This window comes from Nannobrachium achirus, assembly GCF_963921795.1.
Source record: "Nannobrachium achirus genome assembly, chromosome: 22".
Lineage (NCBI taxonomy): Eukaryota > Metazoa > Chordata > Actinopteri > Myctophiformes > Myctophidae > Nannobrachium > Nannobrachium achirus.
In genome coordinates, this window is record NC_137829.1 from 38,421,783 (window position 1) to 38,445,356 (window position 23,574).

General features: G+C 46.3%; 1 protein-coding gene across 1 annotated transcript in view; it reads left to right on the forward strand.

Annotated features, from left to right (window-relative positions):
- The window catches only part of hecw2a (HECT, C2 and WW domain containing E3 ubiquitin protein ligase 2a), a gene marked incomplete at its 5' end in the record, with an annotated part of 88,634 nt that overhangs the window by 42,228 nt on the left and 22,832 nt on the right, over positions 1-23,574 (forward strand). Inside the window, 10 exons of the mRNA XM_080752892.1 lie at positions 142-248; positions 8,692-8,807; positions 9,543-9,728; positions 13,054-13,188; positions 14,115-14,214; positions 15,243-15,339; positions 15,839-15,922; positions 18,021-18,109; positions 21,066-21,186; positions 23,335-23,448. Coding sequence (XP_080609018.1) covers positions 142-248; positions 8,692-8,807; positions 9,543-9,728; positions 13,054-13,188; positions 14,115-14,214; positions 15,243-15,339; positions 15,839-15,922; positions 18,021-18,109; positions 21,066-21,186; positions 23,335-23,448 — 1,149 coding nt within the window. The remainder of the gene's footprint in view (positions 1-141; positions 249-8,691; positions 8,808-9,542; positions 9,729-13,053; positions 13,189-14,114; positions 14,215-15,242; positions 15,340-15,838; positions 15,923-18,020; positions 18,110-21,065; positions 21,187-23,334; positions 23,449-23,574) is intronic.

Genomic DNA, 23,574 nt, shown 5'->3' on the forward strand with positions numbered 1-23,574 from the left:
CTCGGTGCCGCGCTGTGAGCTTGTATATCTGCTATTTTTTTAATAGTTAAAGCATCCAATAATTTTAGGCCTAAATGGGTTAACACTGGGGATATTGCTGTGCAGCTCCCATGTAAATGTCTCAAATGCTTTTCTCTTCAGGTACCAGAGTATCAGGAGAACCATAACTAACAGTGAACGCACCGAGGAGAACCCTGTGGACCTGCTTCCTGACCCAGATGCTGACCTGCTGCCCCATGCCATCCCTGGTCAGATATTTTGTCTCATGCTGTGCCAAATAGTGTCAAAATAGGATGACGCAGTGTTTTCTTCAAAATGACTACTGTGCATTGTAGCAGGGGTTTTCAAAGTGGGTGACGGGGCACCCTGGGGGTGCCATGACGGCAGTCCAGGGGTGCCGCGAGATAATTTATTTGGACACTTGAAAAGATATTTAGTATCATTTTAAACTTGAAGTACAAAGTTGTTTTCAGTCAGTTCTAAACCAAATGGCTGTTATCTCAACGTTTTCCTCGCAACATATTCGCTAAAATATCGTCACTGTCGGGCAGAAACCTCGTATCTCCAAGTTTCAAATGTGTAGTACGTCTTTTGGTAAAGCAAAGCCCTGCTTCATCATACAAGACTGTCGCACAAAACTAGTGAAAACAGCCGATCTACAAGACCACAACGCCTCGCGGTTTAGTACATTTTAGAGATGATAAATACAAAACGAACGGTTTTGGATCTACAAGCACACAACGCCTCGCGATGTGAGGCGTTGTGTGCTTGTAGATCTGCTGTTTTCACTAGTTTAGTACATTTTATAGATGATAAATACAAGGTTTCCACCCGACAACGACGATATGCTATAAATATAAGGTGCTGGGAGTGTAAATTCTAATGTAGGGGTGCCTCGGATTAAAAAAATATTTATGGGGTGCCCTGAGACAAAAAAGTTTGAGAACCCCTGCATTGTAGAGACCGACCCATATATCGATCTATATATCGGTCATTATTGGACTTTTTTGGGTTAAATCTTTTGGTAACTTGCAATTATGCAGCCAATGTGTCCTGGTTTTTAACCACTTTCAGCCTGTATTTTTGGGGGCATGTCAGTATAGGTCAGCTATCTTTGAAAATGTTTGAATATGCTTTTAAGTGGTTGAATAAAATAAAAAATCGCACACGTGCAAAGTGAGCGCCGCATATTAAAGTTATACCATGTCACTTTTTTTATAAAACAAATCTTAAAATTGTCCTAACTGTTAAATCGCTAAAGTTTTAGAACACCCACTCTGTTATTTTCAGCTTCTGAAGCCTTCTCTTTATATGTTTTCTATGATCCTGACCGGGCCCCGGTTTTCGCGGAAAAATTACGTCATCATACACTACCGGCCAATTACAGCGAGGGTTATACACTGCCGGGCCAATCACAGCGCATCTTGAAGTGGGGTCGCTATCACAATAGGGCGGCCATATTTGTAGGCGCCCGTGTGTCTCTATACTCGGGTGAAGCATGGGTGAAGGAGTCCGTTTCTCCGGAATGCCTGAACGCACAGGAACCAGGGACCCCTCTAAAGATAGATCTCGGCGAGGTGGAGGCAGACGCGGGGGTGTGAGGCCCGGTCCGCAAAAACGGACGAAAGATGCGGACGCGACCGCGGTTTGCTATAGAGCTACTGACCACTAGTTGAGCAACTTACACAGTATAGCTTTAAACAAGACACTTGAGCATATCTCCTGCGCCGTTCTGTTGGTCATCTCCATATATGGAGTTACGTGCTCATACACACAAAAAGCCAGATGTAGGAGCGTTTAGCACTGCCCAAAGTTCCGTTTGTGTTTAGTTTTTTTATAACTAACTAGAGGTTCGGACCTATACAGTATATATGGACATATTGGTTAAAATGGCAGCTCCGAACTACTTGACGACGGGCACCGCACTCCCTCGAGTCGTTGCCGCTGACGCGCAGAGTCGGTCCCATATATGCATATAACCATGTATGGGCATATCGGTCCGATCTGTGGCTGTGGACAACCGGATCTCCATATATACTATATATTGGCATATCGGGTTTTTTGAGTCATGGTGACATGCATATATTGTATGAGGGCGTATCCATTTTTTTAGTGAAGTAAAACGTAAAAACATATCAAGGTAGTAGTATTAGTAGTATGTTGTTTATTGTCATACCTCCAGACAAGGTCCCCCTATGGGATAACAGCGCCATCTGGCGCTGCAACAGAGTAAAACTCATAAGCTCCCGTACGAGAAATATCATTTGTCGGGAGGGCTGTCAATCACAAACGAGGGCACCGCCCCCGAGTGTATATAAGCCCTGTGGGCTATCATAACTTCCTCTTCCGCACCTCTGCTTACCTGCAACTAGAGTGTCGCGAACTCAGCCATATAAGTTATAATTCTGTAAAGTTTAGCCTAAGCGACGGCTAGGAAGTCGGCCACTGGCCTTTATAGATTATCTCCCGTACGTTTCTACTTCTATTCTTCCTACAGTTCGGTCTTTTTCTTCACTTTCGCTTTGAGTCTTTTACTTCTTCTCTGTACGTTCTGCCACGTGTCTCCCTGCCCTAGCTTAGCTTCGCTTAGCTTCGGTTAGCTCACGATGGCAGCTCGTCGGCCCACAGTTAGCAACCTGCTAGCTAGGGTACCGAAGAAGTGCGGCCTTCCCAGCTGCAAAGGCCTCATCGCCAATGAAGATACTCATCCGTTCTGCATTGTCTGCATGGGGGTAGGACACGCCTTGGCCTCTCTGTCCCCTCCGGCCCCGGCCACGGGGGTGAACTGTACTGACTGCCTCCAGTATGATGTTCCAGCCCTCGAGGCCCGCTGTGAGATCGCTGGCGCTGGTTACGGCCTTCACACCACGGTCTCCGCCGGATCCCTCCCAGACACCTCTCCTCGTGTGCCGGACAGCGCTGCACGCCACAGCGCTGCTTCTCGCCACGTGGTTAGGCCTCCAGCGGCCTCGCCCTCAGCTAGCTTCGGTAGCCCCGTTGCTAGCGGGTCTGCGGCCCCTGTTACCACTGCTGTTTCTCCGACGGGCTCGACTGGTGCCGTGCCCAAGAAGAGAACATGCAAGACCGCCCACATTGCTCCACCGCCAGCTGCAACCTGGACCGTCCCCCCCAAAGAATTCCACCCTCTAGTCGTCGGTGACATTCCTCTCTCTTTCTCCGTCCCCCAGCTACGGGCTATGCGGCCACCTAGCCCCGTCTCCTGGCATGCTAGCGACGGAGACGAACCGGAGCTAGAGGACTACGACATGGATGAGGTGGACACGGAGGGTGAGTACTCGGAGGAAGACGAGTCCCCTTTCCCCTCCGGACAGGGCGGAGGCGCGGCCAGGGTGGTTCCTCATGCCGAGGCTTCCACCTCCGCCGCGTCCTCCCAAGCCCCTTCTGCCTCTCTCCCCCCTTCCATGCCGGCTGGGGCGAGAGGGGCAGCGGCACAAGACCCAGACTCCATCCCCATGGACGAGCTCTCGGTGCTGGAACGTGCTACCATCCGTTGTGGCCTGGAGCTGCCGCTCGGAGACGCGCCACTCGGACCACGGGCTAGAGTTCCCCTCCTTGGCCAGGATGTGGATTCCTCTCCCCCGCTTCGAATGGAAAAGCTCCCACTGGTCCCAGGCTTTGCAGAGGCCCTGCATTCAACCTGGACTACACACAAGGACCCCCCCAAGCTCCCCTTCCTGGTCGATTGCCGCGACGCAGAGAAGGCGGGAATCCCCTTGTGCCCTCCCATGGACAAGCTGATGGCGCAGTCCCTTGTCGGGAGCCTCAAGCCAGCTCATGAGCGGACCGGTCCTGGAGGCCGCAATCCCCTCAATCTGGCCGTGGGGAAGAAGCCTCCTGGGTTTGCCATCCCCTTTGACGACAAGCAGTCTTCCAGGGTTAGGAACTCTTACAGAGCCTCCGCGCTGGCAGCCAGGACGATGAACGCCACCCAGCTGCTGCTTTTCTCCACCAGGCGCCTCCTTAGCGAGATGCGGGAGGTGCCTGACGTGATGGTGGAGGAAATGGACAAGTCGCTGCGCATGCTGATGGACCTGAATGTCCACGCAATCGAGTGGCTTGGACACGGCATGGATTACTGCATCCAGGCGGAACGTGCCAGGTGGCTTGATAAGGTAAAGTGTCCTGGCAGTTCCGGAGAGGAGACCGAGAAGGTCCTGCAAGACCTCCCCGGCCACCCTACCTCCCTCATGGGCGGTGGACTGGAGCTTCTCCGCCAGGAGGTGGCGGATAAGAAGATCACTCTGGAGCTCCTGGAGGCCACGACGGACCCCCAGGTACCCAGAAAGGAAAAGAGACAGGGACGGAGCAAGGCCCCTGGTCAGGCTGACAGGGGGCGCTCTTCCTCCAAGCAGGGGAAACAGAACAATCCCCCTAGGACCCCCTCTTCTTCCTCCGCGGGACCCCCTCGCACTGCAGCGGGGGCTCAGGCCCGCTCTCAATCCCGCCACCCTCCCAGGCACGGGATACCGGCCAGCTCCCACAAAGCCCGTGGGAAGCCGCCGCGGAAGTGACACTGGACTCTGGCGGGGTCCCCCTGAAAATTCAGGGGACCCCCCCTTGCAAGCGCAGACGTTTGGACAATATGAACAATTTTTCTTATGCAAAGAAATCAATGTTTATTCCTCCTCTGTGCTCTCCTCCAGTGCCTATATTAAAAAGTGTGTTGATAAAACAATGCCTGTTTATTTCAAACCCACCTGCTTTAGTACAGACGACCCCATTTTGCATGAATTTAGCCAGTGTAGAGAAGTCCAGGCGGAAATAAGCGTACCGGAAACGGAAACGCTCTTTCCGCCGGTGTCTCCGCGCCTTCCGGCCCGGCGTCTAGCGGATACGGATACGTGCCCGGATACGGAACCTCTCCCTCCCGGCCCAGTAGTCCCGCTCGGGCGGTACAACCCCAAGGCTTCTCCGTTGCTCAGCAACACGTTAGCACAGTGTGCAGAGCAATGGAAGCGTTGCAATCCGAATCACTGGGTGTTTCGGACGGTGACACGGGGCTACAGACTACAGTTCGCGAAAATACCCTCCCTATCCAGCAAGGTTATTTATACTCGAGCCCGCGGCTTGAAAGCGGATGCCTTGAGGGAGGAGATAGACTCACTATTGCGCAAGGGCGCTATAGTGGAGTTATCACGCGACCAGAGCCGTTTAGGCTTCTGGAGCCGTTATTTTCTGGTTCAGAAAAAAGGAGGGGGGCTGCGTCCGATTATGGACTTACGTGCTCTGAACAAGCACTTGAAAAAGTTCAAATTCAGGATGCTGACGTCAGAGTCACTGATGAAATCAGTGAGACAGGGGGATTTCCACTGTTCAGTGGATCTGAAGGACGCTTATCAGCACATCCTCATTTATCCCCCACACAGGAAGTTCCTGCGGTTCGCCTTCGAGGGGCGCCTGTACGAGTACACGGTCCTCCCTTTCGGTCTTTCCCTGAGCCCTCGGGTTTTCGTGAAAGTGACCGAGGCAGCCATTGCTCCACTGAGGCATCAGGGAGTCAGGCTGGCGAACTACATAGACGATTGGATGATTTCCGCCGCCTCCTGCTCAGAAGCGGCGCGCCATACCAATCTGGTGTTGTCACACCTGAAGGCCTTGGGTTTCAACGTCAATTTTGGCAAAAGCATGTTGTCACCCTCCCAGCAGATTTCCTTTATAGGAATATCTCTGGACTCGGCCACCATGTCCGCTCGCCTCTCCCCGGAGAGGGTGGACAGGTTTCTGACTTGTCTCGGCTCCTTCCGACTGAACCAGGTGGTCAGGTACAAGGAGTGCATGAAGTTGACTGGGCTGATGGCGTCAGCGGTGCAACTTCTGCGTCTGGGCAGGTTTCATATGAGACCTTTCCAGCGGTGGTCACTGGCGCTCAGGATTCCTTCCCTGCAAGGGTACAGGAAGGTGACAGTCAGCCAGGTCTGCGTGGACGCTCTGGTCCCATGGAGGGACCAGGCGTTGTTGACAAGTGGGGTCTCCATGGGCGAAGTGGTGTCACGCAAGGTGATCACCACAGACGCCAGCCGCTCAGGGTGGGGCGCCACCCACGAGGGGCGCTCAGCCAGGGGCCTGTGGACCCAGGCCATGTTGGAGTACCACATCAACTATCTGGAGTTAATGGCGATCTACTTGGCGCTCAAGCATTTCGAACCATTTCTCAGGGGTTGCCATGTCCTGGTCAGGACGGACAACACGGCGGCCCTGTATTATCTCAACAAACAGGGCGGCCTCTCCTCGCGTACGCTGGATCAGCTGGCGCGCGAGATGACCCTCTGGTGCTTGCCTCGGTTGAGGTCCATCAGAGCCTCCCATGTCCCGGGCCTTCAGAACGGCGGCGCCGATCTGTTGTCCAGGGGGGAGCCTCGTTACGAGGATTGGTCTCTCCACCCTGCGGTGGTGAGGCAGATTTTCTCCAGGTTCGGTCAACCTCGAGTCGATCTCTTTGCCTCCCAGGAGAACGCGAAGTGTCCCCTTTACTTCTCAGTGAGGGGACCTTCTCCTCTGGGGACGGACGCGTTTGCTTACGAATGGCCACAAGGTCTTCTCTACGCGTTTCCACCCCTGGAACTGATCCTTCCCACTCTGGAGAGGATCAGATGTTCCAACCAGGAGGTTCTTCTGGTGACACCATCCAGGGGAGTGTGGAGGTCTCTGATCCCCCCACTGCTCTCTCGACCCCCTTGGCGGCTTCCCTTGCACAGGGATCTGCTGCGCCAGGCAGGGGATGAGATCTTCCATCCAGACCCACGGGGCCTAGACCTGTGGGTTTGGCCGTGAGAGGGAGAACCTGCTCGCAGCAGGCTTCTCACCGACGGTTGTAGCCACTATTCAGAGTGCTAGAGCCCCCTCTACTAGGGCTGTGTATGATGGAAGGTGGAATGCCTTTTTGGACTGGTGTGAGCTACAGGAGCCACCTGTGGTGGCTCATATAGCTTCGGCCCAGAGGGTGTTAGATTTCCTGCAGGACCGCCTGGACCTTGGTCTGGCGTTCTCTACACTGAGGGGTTATTTAGCGGCTATTGATGCCTGCCACCTGGGGGTGGCAGGTAAAGGCCTTTCTAAAATCCCTGAGGTGGTCCAGTTCATGCATGGTGTTGACCATTTGAGACCTGTGACTAGAGCCTTGTTTCCTGTGTGGGATCTACAAGTGGTTCTTGAGGGCCTTTGCAAGGCACCCTTTGAACCGATTGGGAGGACCTCTTTGAAACATTTAAGTTTCAAAACAGCTCTTTTGCTTGCCTTGTCTACGGCTAAGCGTGTGAGCGACCTTCATGCGCTCTCTGTGAGCCCTGATTGTATGAGGTTTCTCAATAATGACTCCAAGGTTCTTCTTAAACCTCATTTGAGTTTTATTCCTAAGAACCGTGTGGTCCCGAAGGAACCTGTTGTTTTGACGGCTTTCCATCCTCCTCCGTTTGCATCGGAGGAGGATAGGCGTCTTCATTGTCTTTGTCCAGTTAGGGCCCTGAAGGCCTACTGTGATAGGACGGTGGACAGCAGGTCTACTTCTCAGCTTTTCGTGGTCATGAATGCCCGTCAACGGAAAGCGCTGTCCAAGCCCACTCTGTCGAGATGGCTTGTGGATGCAATTAGGTTGGCTTACACCCGGTCTGGGTCTGAAGTGCCGGAAGCACTTAAGGCCCACAGTACTAGGGGTGTGTCTACCTCTTGGGCTTTGTCCAAAGGTGTCTCCATTGAGGAGATTTGTGCAGCGGCGAATTGGTCTTCGCCGTCCACCTTTGCGACCTACTATCACCTGGACGTTGCGCCTTCTGCTATGGCACATACGGTTCTGGGTGCGGCTGCCCTTCCTACTATGTAGTGGGGCGGCTCTCTCCCCTTCCTGAGACAGCATGCTGCTGTCTCTAGGATACGTGGGGGGGGGACCCTGAGTTTTTCCCTTATATTACTGCAATTTTATAAGGTGGACCTGTGTCTGCCCTTAGTGCATAAGGCAGGCCTCGGTCTGTCAGGGTCTTTTTCTGTCTGAACACGCCCAGGCCCTGTGGGTCTGGGTCGGATCAGTCCTGAAAGGGGTCACGTCGGTTGACGGGACCTCCTTCCGGGTGTGGTCGGTGTGCACGACAATCTTGTCGGTTCATGGCTTCTCGGGGAGTGTATGAGTCCCATTGGGGGACCTTGTCTGGAGGTATGACAATAAACGTATAGGTTCCGGACGGAACCATGTTTATTTAATACCGGAGGACAAGGTCCCCCGAATAAAGCCCCTCGGTTCGCTAGTTGCGGGCGCAGAGGTGCGGCTTTAGAGGAAGTTATGATAGCCCACAGGGCTTATATACACTCGGGGGCGGTGCCCTCGTTTGTGATTGACAGCCCTCCCGACAAATGATATTTCTCGTACGGGAGCTTATGAGTTTTACTCTGTTGCAGCGCCAGATGGCGCTGTTATCCCATAGGGGGACCTTGTCCTCCGGTATTAAATAAACATGGTTCCGTCCGGAACCTATACGGTTTGGTTGTTCGTGGATGAGGCAGCATTTTTTTTTTTACGTCCCTCACTCCAGATAAAATGAGATAGAACATTATTGATCACTGAGGGGAAATTCAGTACTGTGTTGTAATCTGTGTGTGTGTGTGTGTGTGTGTGTGTGTGTGTGTGTGCGTGTGCGTGTGCGCGTGCGCGCGTGCGTGCGTGCGTGCACGTGTGTATTGCAGAGTTCCGCAGAGAGTCACGTCTCACATCACGCTCCCGTCTCTCCGTGCTGCTTCAGTCGCCAAGCGCCAAGTTCCTGTGCAGCCCAGATTTCTTCACGGTGCTGCATTCTAACCCTGTGAGTTAGGGCATTCACGAATAGTGATTTTTAGTATTCGAATTATTCAACATCAAAGTATTCGAATAGTCGAATATTCGACAGGACTGGCCAAACTGTCAAATATTAAGTAAGCAAGAGGCGGACATTTTGAAAATAGCCGATCTACATGCAATGTTTCATAACATATAACACAAGAAATAATCATAACACATTATAAACAAACATTCTATATTCATAAGGTCAAGTATTCTACTTAATAATTGGGACTTACAAGAACCATTATCATAGTTATAGTAGTTTAGGCATTTTGGTTTGATAAGGTTGTGGGCAGAACAACTTAACTTACTATAATTAAAGACACTTCATAGTGAATTAGTGATTATAATAAATAGCCTATGTCATGATTGTTGTTATAGCTAGATCAGATTGTGTTTGTATCCTAATATAACGCCAGCGCGCCTCCGTCATCTCCACCGAAAACAAGCGCTCTGCCCTTGTTCCATTGTTGGAAGCGGGATGCTGTTTTGATTCACGCATTGGAGGCTGGGCTGGAAGGTTGATGACTTTTGCTGCATGAGCGGTTCCTACGGGTTAGTCAGGATGCCTGATTTTACACTTGGTTACAGTACATGCTGAAAATAGACGATCTACAAGCTCATTTTATTTTAAGAAGGTGACGAAGGCAAAGGCTAATCCGCAGTCGCCCCGTCCCTTTCTGATGACCTCGTCCTCTTGCCCCGCCCCCTCATACAGAGTGCCTACCGCATGTTTACGAGCAACACCTGCCTGAAGCACATGATCAGCAAGGTGCGTCGCGACGCCCACCACTTTGAGCGCTACCAGCATAACAGAGACCTGGTCACCTTCCTCAACCTGTTCTCCAACAAACAGCTGGAGCTGCCCCGCGGCTGGGAGATGAAACACGACCACACTGGGAAGGTAGGGTTGTGTGTGTGTGTGTGTGTGTGTGTGTGTGTGTGTGTGTGTGTGTGTGTGTGTGTGTGTGTGTGTGTGTGTGTGTGTGTGTGTGTGTGTGTGTGTGTGTGTGTGTGTGTGTGTGTGTGTGTGTTGTTGAACATAGTGAATAGAAATAACATTTCTGTTTGGCTTTTAGTTTTCATAAACTAAAGCTGCATTGGAAAGATATGACAAATAACTTACATATAAAAATAAACATTAATTTAAATTTAAGTGTGTAAATAGATGGTCTACAAGCTCAAAAGGCGACACGTTTTGAGGGTGTTTTTTAATATATGAGCATTTTTAACGTGGAAATGACAGGGTTCCCACCTGTTGATCAAGGGTCCTGGAAGGTCCTGGAAAAAAATAGCTATGCATTGTCTTTGGTTATTGATTTTGTTAATACCTCTGAAATGACAAATTCAACATTGTCCAAATTGTCAAATATTAGTGGCAGAAATAGCCGATCTACATGCTCACAACGCCTCGCGTTGCGACTCTTGCGAGGCGTTGTGAGCATGTAGATCGGCTATTTTCATAATAAAAACGTTACAAAATTCCTCTACCCAGTTCAAATATGATTATTTCGGGGGTCACGGCGTGGAAATGTTGAGAACCACTGGCATACACTACCTATGTGCATATTGCACATAGGAGTAAGCGACTCGTTATTGAGCTGAATTATTGTTATATAGTCCTGGAAATCGGGTTAAATATTCTGGAAAAGTTTTGGAAATTAATTGGTAAAGATGTGTGGGAACCCTGAAATGATTACAACCATTATGCAATAAATAATTGTGACCATCTCAAATAATTGTGATTGGGTGATTATGTAATAATGGTGACAGGCCTACATTGGAGTAGGGCAACATTATCTCAGTCTAAATGCGAAATTATATATGCCGTTCTGAGATTAACAGAATCCAGTGGCTTCCTGATTACTCTGAATGGAATCCAGTGGCTTCCTATGCATTTGTTGTATTGTTGTTGATGTACTGACATATTATCTTGCTTATTTTATTAATTTATTTACCTGCTTATTGTAAATCGCTCTGTATTAAAAGCATCTGCTAAATGCCTAAATTATAAATTGATTACTACGAACAGAATCTAGACTTCTAGAGGCTTCCTGATTACTATGAACAGAACCTAGTGGCTTCCTGATTACTATGAACAGAACCTAGTAGCTTCCTGATTACTATGAACAGAATCCAGTGGCTTCCTGATTACTATGAACAGAACCTAGTAGCTTCCTGATTACTATGAACAGAATCCAGTGGCTTCCTGATTACTATGAACAGAATCCAGTGGCTTCCTGATTACTATGAACAGAATCCAGTGACTTCCTGATTACTATGAACATAATCCAGTGGCTTCCTGATTACTATGAACAGAACCTAGTGGCTTCCTGATTACTATGAACAGAATCCAGTGGCTTCCTGATTACTATGAACAGAATCCAGTGACTTCCTGATTACTATGAACAGAACCTAGTAGCTTCCTGATTACTATGAACAGAACCTAGTGGCTTCCTGATTACTATGAACAGAATCCAGTGGCTTCCTGATTACTATGAACAGAATCCAGTGGCTTCCTGATTACTATGAACAGAACCTAGTAGCTTCCTGATTACTATGAACAGAATCCAGTGGCTTCCTGATTACTATGAACAGAATCCAGTGGCTTCCTGATTACTATGAACAGAATCCAGTGGCTTCCTGATTACTATGAACAGAACCTAGTGGCTTCCTGATTACTATGAACAGAACCTAGTGGCTTCCTGATTACTATGAACAGAATCTAGTGGCTTCCTGATTACTATGAACAGAACCTAGTGGCTTCCTGATTACTATGAACAGAACCTAGTGGCTTCCTGATTACTATGAACAGAACCTAGTGGCTTCCTGATTACTATGAACAGAATCTAGTGGCTTCCTGATTACTATGAACAGAATCTAGTGGCTTCCTGATTACTATGAACAGAATCTAGTGGCTTCCTGATTACTATGAACAGAATCTAGTGGCTTCCTGATTACTATGAACAGAGTGGCTTCCTGATTACTATGAACAGAATCTAGTGGCTTCCTGATTACTATGAACAGAACCTAGTGGCTTCCTGATTACTATGAACAGAATCTAGTGGCTTCCTGATTACTATGAACAGAACCTAGTGGCTTCCTGATTACTATGAACAGAATCTAGTGGCTTCCTGATTACTATGAACAGAATCTAGTGGCTTCCTGATTACTATGAACAGAATCTAGTGGCTTCCTGATTACTATGAACAGAATCTAGTGGCTTCCTGATTACTATGAACAGAGTGGCTTCCTGATTACTATGAACAGAATCTAGTGGCTTCCTGATTACTATGAACAGAATCTAGTGGCTTCCTGATTACTATGAACAGAACCCAGTGGCTTCCTGATTACTATGAACAGAGTGGCTTCCTGATTACTATGAACAGAATCTAGTGGCTTCCTGATTACTATGAACAGAGTGGCTTCCTGATTACTATGAACAGAACCCAGTGGCTTCCTGATTACTATGAACAGAACCTAGTAGCTTCCTGATTACTATGAACAGAATCCAGTGGCTTCCTGATTACTATGAACAGAATCCAGTGGCTTCCTGATTACTATGAACAGAATCCAGTGGCTTCCTGATTACTATGAACAGAACCTAGTGGCTTCCTGATTACTATGAACAGAACCTAGTGGCTTCCTGATTACTATGAACAGAATCTAGTGGCTTCCTGATTACTATGAACAGAATCTAGTGGCTTCCTGATTACTATGAACAGAACCTAGTGGCTTCCTGATTACTATGAACAGAGTGGCTTCCTGATTACTATGAACAGAATCTAGTGGCTTCCTGATTACTATGAACAGAGTGGCTTCCTGATTACTATGAACAGAATCTAGTGGCTTCCTGATTACTATGAACAGAACCCAGTGGCTTCCTGATTACTATGAACAGAACCTAGTGGCTTCCTGATTACTATGAACAGAGTGGCTTCCTGATTACTATGAACAGAATCTAGTGGCTTCCTGATTACTATGAACAGAGTGGCTTCCTGATTACTATGAACAGAGTGGCTTCCTGATTACTATGAACAGAATCTAGTGGCTTCCTGATTACTATGAACAGAGTGGCTTCCTGATTACTATGAACAGAACCCAGTGGCTTCCTGATTACTATGAACAGAATCTATAGTGGCTTCCTGATTACTATGAACAGAATCTATAGTGGCTTCCTGTTTACTATGAACAGAACCCAGTGGCTTCCTGATTACTATGCTCCACAGCCTTTTTTTGTGGATCACAACTGTCGCTCCACCACCTTCATCGACCCCCGCCTGCCCCTCCAGAGTTCACGCTCCACCGGCCTCCTGGCTCACCGCCAACACCTCAGCCGCCAGCGCAGCCACAGCGCAGGGGAGGTGAGAAGAACACACACCAGTATCGTACCATTATTTTAGTATACATGACCCCACTGCTGAGGCTGGGGTCTTGCTAGATTGCCCACCAAATGCCTGGAAATGGAGTAAAATACTTTGGAAAAGTTATGGACAAGTTTTGCATTGGTAAAAGTGTGAGGGAACCCTGATCGATTGATTTAATGCATTACTTTAATCGACTTGAAAGGTGTATTCAGTGATAATGAAAGTGGCCGGGGGTCATCTTGTCTCTTACTGGCCTTACAGCGTGGAAATGTTTAGCTTTTTAAAGATTTTTTACACCATTATATGTTCTCGGTTTGATCATTAGATCCAATCACTGAATATCCGTAGGCCTACATCTCCAGCTTCAGGATATGTATGATACTGATTTACTACGAGACTGTGGCATTTTACAAGTTCAGTAGTTTACAATCTAGGCATTTAGCAGACGTTCTTAATTCAGAGCGACTGTGGTTCTCAAAACCTTTATTTTGACCATCATAACTAAACATCATAACATAACTACAGCCATACTCTACCCTGATTGGTCGAGGACTGGCTGGCCACCTCTGAAAACCGAATCTAGCTATGCTCGTAACACGGGCCATGGTGGAAGTCCTTATATGGTCAGCAGCACACATTCTAGTGAGGAGAATGATTGGAAAATGTACCAATTATATTTTTATTTGAATGAAATACAATCACTGAATATACCTTTAATAAAGATAATCTGTTCTTGTGGGGGAAAAAAGTAAACTTTTAGCCTCGTTCAAGTGGTTAATCTTCAATGCTGCTCTGATAGCAGCATTGACAAAGCGCCTCCAGAGCAGCAATGTAACATTGTTCTATGCATATAATTTAAGCTGCTCTGAGAGCAGCTTTGACCGGGATTTCCGCCTGACCACTAGCGCCCCCTTGTGTTGCAGGTGGTTGATGACTCTCGGCAGACTACCCCTCCCGTGCCCCGCCCCTCCAGCACATTCAGCGGATCCACCCGAAACCAGTACCAGGACCTGGTACCTGTGGGTGAGTGGCATGCACACACACATCACTGCAACTAATGAAATAACCAAAACTAGAATTGACGAAAACCTTTTAACACTTTGTAAGCCACGGGGAGCCCCTTAATGTTAAAACCGTAGTATATCGCACATCCCAGCAAGGAGTCTCAGCCGCGCCGTACTTTCCCGGACTTTGTCATTAAAACCGGAATAAATGATTTTGATCCGAAAATCGGCGATCGTCTAACCTTCCCTAGTCACCGCTCGTCCATCGGTGGCTCGTGGCTGCTCTGACATGAAACAGAAGTGACTCTCATGGCCTCTCCTTCTTCAGCCTTCCTTCCTCCTACCCACTTGTTGTTTGGACGTTAACTCTAGCAGAGCTGGAGTGCTAGGTGCTAGGCTATCCAAAGTGGACACATCGACTGTTCAGTCACTCCTGGACTATATGCATGGATCGTTATGCGCGCGGATCACGTACGCGAAACGCACGGGGAGATCGATGCTCGGCCAAAACCACCATTCTATCCCAACGGAGATCGAGAAAATCACGGTGAGCTAATGACCTGGAAAAAAAAAAAAAAAGAAAAAACAACGGCGCTGTCCAAGAAGGAGGGGCGGCGGGCTCATGTTTATAAACATAATATTATGTCTCAGATCACAATACAATAATAGAAATTTCACGGCTAATCTACCAACCACCATTCTATTTCGGACGGTAAAGGGTTAATAAAAAACATAATAATAAAAAAAAATTAAACAAGGCTCTACAAAAAAACTGAAACTGTATAGTGTGTTTACAAATCTGACTAAAACTAAATAAAATCATAGTCAGAGAATAATTCGTTATTTGTAGTCTTAGTCAACATTTCATACATGCAAGTACAAGTCTGTGCCCGACTGCCCGTTTTAAGCACTGTCAGTCGTCAATATAAAAACTCTTCAAAGATAGTGAAATTAGCCAATCTACAAGCTCACAATGTGTCACACAAACACACACACGCACACACTCCACACATTGATTTTTTGTATTCATCTCTGTGTCTTCTCCAGCCTATAATGACAAGATAGTGGCGTTTCTACGGCAACCCAACATCTTTGACATCCTACAGGAGAAACAGCCTGAGCTCATCAGGAACCACGCCCTGAAGTACCTGTCTGTCTGTCTGTCTGTCTGTCTGTCTGTCTGTCTGTCTGTCTGTCTGTCTGCCTGTCCTTTTGATTGATCGATTGATTGATTAATTAAGTTTGAAGTTTGAAAACAGTATGGCAGTACAGTTAAAAAAAGCTAGTCTAAAAGGCCAACACAAAAAGCTGTTTCCATCGCCTGCCTTCCTGCCTGCCTGCCTGCCTGTCTGTCTGTCTCTAAATGTCTGTCTGTTACCGTCTGTCTGCCCTTCCCCCTCTCCTCTCGCTGTCCTTGTACTCTATTACCAGCTCTATTCCCATCACCATCAGTCATCTTAAACACACAGTTAACCTTTAATCCTAATGGATCTCCTCAGATAACCCCTGACTGTGTGTGTGTGTGTGTGTGTGTGTGTGTGTGTGTGTGTGTGTGTGTGTGTGTGTGTGTGTGTGTGTGTGTGTGTGTGTGTGTGTGTGTGTGTGTGTGTGTGTGTGTGTGTGTGCGTGCGTGTGTGTTTCAGGGAGAAAGTATCATTTATTCGCACTGAGGGTGTCTCTGGACTGGCGCGTCTCTCCAGTGATGCTGATTTGGTCATGCTACTGAGGTGAGCTGTGTCAGTACGTGTGCATGCGTGTGTGCGTGCGTGTGCATTTCTCAGGTGTTGTTTGTATTCGTTTATTTAAACGGATCCCCATTAGCTGACGCCTTAGAGCGGTCGTTTTTGGCCCCCGATGTCGGTATCGGACATCGGTCATTATCTCTCCGATGTATCGGTAGTTTTTATAAGTAATATTAGACCACCATTTGATGACTTTTAGCCACTCAGACCCAAAACTTAGAATATATTGTCGTTGCCTGTAAGGATCCATTGGGTTTCATTTTGCACTCATGACTTAAAGATCTTATAAAGGGTCCATTTGGTTACCAAATCTCCATCATTTTGCTGGGGACCACCTGGAAACCCCTCAAGGACCACTGGTGGTCCCCGGACCATTGGTAAAAAAAGGAAAACATTTCTTATTATTTTATATTATTAAAAAAACATCGGTTAAACATCGGCAATCGGTGGTCTAGCACTCATCATCGGCAAACATCGGCATCGGTCAAAAAATATGGCATCGGTCGGGCTCTACTTAAAGTGGGCATGACATGGCCAAAACAGCTAATTATGGCTATCAAATTAGCCAATTTTTTTAATGATGTCATGTACCCCCATGTTAAATTACCCAATCAAATTAATTTATTGTAGTTACTGTACTGAAAGTAGTACTTTCTGTACAGTAACGGCAATACATTAATTTGATTGGGCTAATATGGGGGGAGGGGCGGAGACTCGCGGAGTCGAGTATCCATATCATTATCTTTTGAAACTGCCCCAAAAAAAGCTGTCCGAGGCATGTTTCCGACTTTCTAAACCAACTTTAAAACTATCAGTTCTAGGGGTAAAAATTATACACCATTCACCATTAGACCGGTAAAAAAGTACATGTCTTCTTCAAAAAAGGTGTCAGAGATTTGTTACGAGGGTCAACACGCTTCTCCCCGTCTAAGGGACGGTTTTGTCGGCCATACCCTGCTGTGTCTTCCGCTAAACCTGACTGGAGGACCTGGCCGGGACGCGAGTTTCTAAATTCTAGGCGCACTGGGGGAAAACCGCGCCCGCACTAATTTTTTAAGCTTGTGATTGGCTGAACTGGAGGTAGGGAGGCGAGTTTCTAAACTCTAGGCGCACTGGGGGAAACACCGGAGCAAGCTTAGAACGAGCGTCCAGCGATCTCCTCCTCCTCGGCAGCTTTGAGCCCTTTTAGCAGACATATGTCCTGCTGTCTCGGAGGACTGAGGTCCGTGGCTCATACACTCTGTGTGTGTAGCCTGTGTGTGTGTGTACACACACAATAGCTCTCCAAAATAGCCTTGCGGTGCGGCGCTGCTACACGCTAACAACAACATCACATTGTGCGCAGCACGGCACAACGGACGAAGTATACATTGCGCGGCACCGCACGACGGACGAAGTATACATTCACTACTAACTGATACGGCCCCGCCTCCTTTTCAGACTGTTTGAAGAAACACCACGTGACTTACTGTATCATAATGTTAAATTTCGGCCGGTGTCACGCCCCCTTTAACTAGTCTTCCTGGGGTCCAAGACATGAAAACAACACAAATATATCAAATATCACAGTGTATTACAAAGATACCAACGGGGATACAACAGATTTAAAAAGCCGCACTATTAATCTAGTGGGTGCAAAAGTATGTTATTGTATGTTTTGAGTGTATGTCAGGGGTCTTCAACAGGGGGTCCGGGACCCCTAGGGGGTCCCCAGAGTTACTGCAGGGGGTCCTCCAAATCTTTGAGTGATAGAAATCTTTTTTTTCTCCTTTTTTATATGAACCACTTGAACCCTAGCTTCCATATTTCTGAGAACTTTAGCCAAAAATAGCAGATCAAGTACAGAAAGGTCAAGTTTATTAAGTATTGACAGTTCAAGTGGTTAATATCTGAAAACACAAATTGACATGAATCCAAAATACACTGATTGTGCTGTCAAACAATGAAACTATATAGAATCTATGAGAAGGTAGTTGGGGTCCCTGCTTCATCTCTTTCTCAACTAAGGGGTCCTTGGCCTGAAAACGTTGAAGACCCCTGGTCTATGTCTATGTGTCATGTTTGCTTGTGTTTTTTTCCACAGCTTGTTTGAGGAGGAAGTGATGTCGTACGTGCCTCCTCATGCCTTACTCCATCCAGGATACGCTCTCTCCTCTCCCCAGAGCTCGCCTGGTGAGTCTGTCTGTCTGTCTGTCTGTCTGTCTGTCCATCTATCCCTCCATCCAGTGTTAATTTTGACAGCATATATATTTTTCGAATCTTAGTCATAGTGTTTTGAATACAGTCTTTTTAGTCATAGTCGGGGACCCACATGCCCAAAAGCTCAAGGAATAGGGTTGAACCTGTGATGTTCTGCCGCACTTTTTATTTCTGTTTTATCTATTAGTTTGGTCATTAAGGTACACAGAATGACAGGCCTGCTCTGACGGAAACATAAAAGGTTATGGCCATTTGTATATTCACAGTCCCATTGACTCCACAGGAAAAGAAATATATATATATATATATATATATATATATATATATATATATATGTCACCGGATGTTAGAGAAACAGGACGGCCGAGAAACGGAGCACTCGCGGTGCCGCACGGGGCGGAACAAGCGGTCGCCCACAACAACGTCCTCCAGGCGGAGCCCATCGATTGTCCACGACATTGCAAGCGGCGCGAAGGCCAGCGGACCTTGGTCCTGCTCTTCGCCCCCGAGCGCCGCAGGCGCGAGTGGCCGCGAAGAGCGGGCCAGGGCCGCGCGGCCGGCGGAGCGCCGCGCGAGTTACGAAGCCGTGGTGAATGCAATCGTTATATTTATGCCCAGGCCGTAAGGCCTGGGCAAGCCCAAGATAAACGCTCATAGTAAGCTAATGGCTAAGCTAATGGCTAAGCTAATGGCTAAACACCGCCCAGCTAGGCTAGTAAATAAAGAAAGGGAGTCGCAAACGAGTGACGTCAGCGCCTGCACTAGTGAATGGCTGTCTATGGGCTGTCGTCGCCATCTGGTGGTGATTAGTGTGTGGTGAACGAAACAAGCGCTCTTACAATGAACGTCCTGAGTTACCCAAACATGCTGTAACATATATATATATATATATATATATATATATATATATATATATATATATCACAGATTGTGTTAGACCGGTAATTTCCGGTTTTGACCGATTTTTTATGGCCAAGACGGAAAATAAAATTACTCCTGGACATTCTGACCGATTGAAAAACCAATGGTCATTTATTATTATCGCTGTCTGCGCAGGCTGCCTCTCTCTCTCTCTCTCTCTCTCTCTCTCTCTCTCTCTCTCTCTCTCTCTCTCTCTCTCTCTCTCTCTCTCTCTCTCTCTCTCTCTCTCTCACTCACTCGCTCGCTCGCCCGCCCTCTCTCTCTCGCGTGCTCGCTCGCTCGCCCGCCCGCTCTCTTTCTCTCTCTCTCTCTCTCTCTCGCTCGCTCGCTCTTTTCAGTGTCAGTTTGCGACTCACTGCATGTAAAGCCATGGGAATTAAGAAATGCACGCACGGTCAGCAATCAACCCATAAGTTCTTTATGAGGAGATGGAGTGGAGACAGTAGGAAGAGCCTTTTCAACTCTCCCAAGTTGCATAACATGCGCACGGACGCACTGTCTGTCTGTGTCACCACTCGACAGTGAGTATTCATCTGGCCAGCAATGAATCCATCAACCTTATGAAGCAATTGCTATTTTTCAATATTCTTAAGTCAAGACATGGTTGTACTGTTGGCGTCAAAGATGATGCAACAGAAAGAACTTGTTGTGAAAGCAGTGTGCCACATGCAGACAGCCTGCGCGATTAGTCCAATATAATTAATTCCTGTATGCAAGATTGAAGCGTTTTTTTTTTTTTTTTTTTTTTTTAGCCTACTTTTTCCATTCAATTCGTTTTCAGTCCCAACTATGCAGTGAGTACTACTCACTGCATAGTAATACTTTAACTGTTGCTATTGGCTTTTTGTGCACCTGCTTGTAATTTAAAATGTCCGGTATTTTCTTCAGATGTCCGGTACATTTTTATCATGCCGGTCACGGTGACCGGCTGTTAAAAATCCTAGCGCGACCTCTGATATATATATATATATATATATATATATATATATATATATATATATATATATATATAAAGAAAAAAATCTGCTTTAAGTACAGTTAACCCTAGCATGTGAGGGGTCAAACGGACCAACAAAACTGTGAAAAGTGATGAGTCATCACTTTTCACAGTTTTGTTGGTCCGTTTTCTAGCCCAAGGAATGTTTTTCATGCTAAACAAATGCTTGCATTGGATTCAGAATCATGAAAACCCCCCAGTTTGACCCCTCACATGCTACTTAAAGCATGTGTTTTCTTTGTTTATATATATTTATTTTCCTGTGTAGTGGAGTCAATGGGACAGTGAATATACAAATGGCCATACGTTTTTTTCACGAGGTTTCCGGCAGAGCAGGCCTCTCATTCTGTGGATCTTATCAATGACCAAACTAATAGATAAAACAGAAATAAAAATTACGGCAGAACATCACAGGTCCTCTCCCATTTTGAGGTACTGGGTCCCCGGCTATCATCTGAAAAGTTTTAGTTATGGGGTGCCTGCTGGCCTACTGGTCCAGGCACATACCACTTATGGCATTGCCACATAGGCATGGATGCCTGGCGGCGTCGCCGGTTCGATTCCCGATCCGTATGACTTTTGCTGCGTGTCCCTCCCCATCTCTCCCCCCATTTCCTGTCAGTCTACTGTCCTATTAATAAAGGCATAGAAGCCCAAAAACAAATCTTTAAAAAAAGAAAGGTTTTAGTTTTAGTCAAAAATGTATTGTGGCGGGCCTTGACAGCATCGTAATGCTTGATTTTACCCTTGGTTGCATGCTGAAAATTCCCATTCCAACACAGAGCGTAAACCAAACATAAAATGGCTTGTCTTTTAGTTCTACTGGATCCACTAGTCCCCCCCCTAAAATGTTTGTGTAGTTTTTATTTCTTGATGAAATTGATCTCAGTTTCAGTAATCATAGTTCATTCGACAAAATGAACACTGTCTCCATCTCACTCTCTCTCTCTCTATCTATGTGTGTGTGTGTGTGTGTGTGTGTGTGTGTGTGTGTGTGTGTGTGTGGTACAGGTACACAGAGGGCTAATGCTCGGGCCCCAGCTCCATACAAACGTGACTTTGAGGCCAAACTGAGGAATTTCTACAGAAAGCTGGAGACCAAGGGATACGGCCAGGGACCAGGGAAAGTAAAGTATGTTGTTGTTTGCACTATGATATTCTTTTGCTTAATTTCTGGTTCTTATATAAAATCACTTCAGTCAGATAACTCACATAGAATAGAATGAACCAATAATATATCATTGTAGAATGTAAATAGAACCAATATATTATAATAGATTGTGAATACAGGTGTAGATATATTTTATCTTGGCGTTCAGGCCCTGCTACATTTCTCTCCCTGCTCTGCACAATTAGACAACTGTCATTAAACAAGATATATAATAAATTTTAAAAAAAAAACAAAAAAAAACATGGGGAACAGAACTAATAGCAGAGCCTACTGGGAGAGTATTTTTTTGCAGGTCATTCAGTCCGAGTGTATCAAAAAAGCAACTGGGTTAAGGCAGCGGAAGCAGCTTGTTATTGGCTGCGCGGAGGTGACGAAAGTCGGGAGATACACCTAACCTAACCTTAACCCTAACCTCAGTAAAACTAACGCTGGTAAATGATAACCTGGTGAAATACTAACCTGCCGACGCTGGTGAACCCTAACCTGGTGAATGTTAACCATGGTCGGACCAACGGGAGGTCTTCTCCACATTAACCCATTCAGAACGTTTACACATTATTGAGTATCATTATTTTATGCTTTAACTATTGAAAAATAGCAGATATACAAGCTCATAGTGTGGCACCGAGTGCCGCGCTGCGAGCTTGTAGATCTACTATTTTTGAAAAATCGTGAAAATTAGAATTTTGACCCGATTCTATAAGTGTCTTTTGAATCCTTCTAAGATTTTTTGAAAAACCTATGTTTCTATGTCAGCAATCTGGCCAGCCATCGTCAAAGAAAAGGTCCTTTTCACTTAAATGGAGCTCAGTTAGTCTGTTCTTGAGAGACTACTATGTCAGTGGTGCTCAAACCTTTTCATGTGAAGGACCCCCAAAATGATATGTATTTGGCCACGGACCCCCATCTTAAAATATCTAGTTCCAGGGACCACCCAGAAGCAAAATTTGAGTTACAAACGTTCGCTTTGAAAAATACATATATTCAAAGATTTGCACACATTTTCACGACTTTTTCAAAAATAGCAGATCTACAAGCTCGCAGCGCGGCACTCGGTGCAGCGCTGTGATCTTGTATATATGCTATTTTTCACTGGTTAAAGCCTTCAATAATTCTAGGCCTAAATGGTTTAATTAGGCGCTTTTTTGATACACTCGGACTGAAAGACCAGCAAAAAACACTCTCCCAGAGCCTACTGGTGGTGCTGGGGTGGCGGTGGGAGCAAACAACCCAGGAACACATGCAGAAGGAACGCTGGATGACTACAGACTTACTGTAGGTGAGCTTAAATAACCTGCCCAACTGGTCAGCTGATTGCCCCGTCAGCGTATGTATACCACCACATATTAATGCACATGCGTGAACCTCTCGAGTATATCTGCCTGAACTAACCTTGCAGGCTACATATCATGCATGTTATATAGCCTAATTTATGTGACATCTGGGTGACGTAGATGTAGAACACTCGCTCACTATCGCAGAGATGCAGGTTTTTATTCATGGCAGCATTAATATATATCAGTGGTGGAAAAAGTACTAGATCTTTCTCTACATGAGTGAAAGTATCAATACTGCAATGTAGAAATACTCACAAGTAAAGGTCTGGAATTCAATGTTTACTTGAGTAAAAGTAAAAAAGATATTGGTATCAAATCTTATTAAAGTACAAAAGTAAAAGTAATCTTTTCAAATGTATAAAATGTCTTGTAGCTTGTAGATCGTCTATTTTCAAATGGCCGAAATGGCTGAAGTGTTTAATGTATGATTTGTAATAATAATCAAAATCTACAAAGTACAGTAACTAGTAACTAAAGTAATTATTATAACAAAAATAATTGTAGTGGAGTAAAAGTATAAAATTTGCCTCTGAGATGAAGTGAAGTAGAAGTAAAAGTTCTGAAAATACTCTGAAAAGTAGATCATTAGGTCTGGCTTTCCCTGTGAATTATGAGGGCAATGGCAAGAGAGCGGTAGCTAAAAATATCAACTCTGCAAACGCAAGAGTGCACTACGTCAATGGAAGTATTTTAAACTTCACCATTCACCATCAGTGTTTGGGTGTGCGTGTGTGCTTACGTGCGTGCTTGCATGTGTCTCTCTCTCTTTCAGACTGATCATCCGTAGAGATCACCTGTTGGAAGATGCTTTTAATCAGATCATGTGTTACTCTCGTAAAGATCTGCAACGCAGCAAACTGTACGTGAGCTTCGTAGGAGAGGAAGGGTGAGGACCACGTTTTATATGCTTATATGCTTTTAACACATATTTGCAGATCTGCTATTTTCACTATTTCTATCCACCTGTTTCCGCAAGAATTTACTGTAGAATTATGTTTGGGACCGACACATC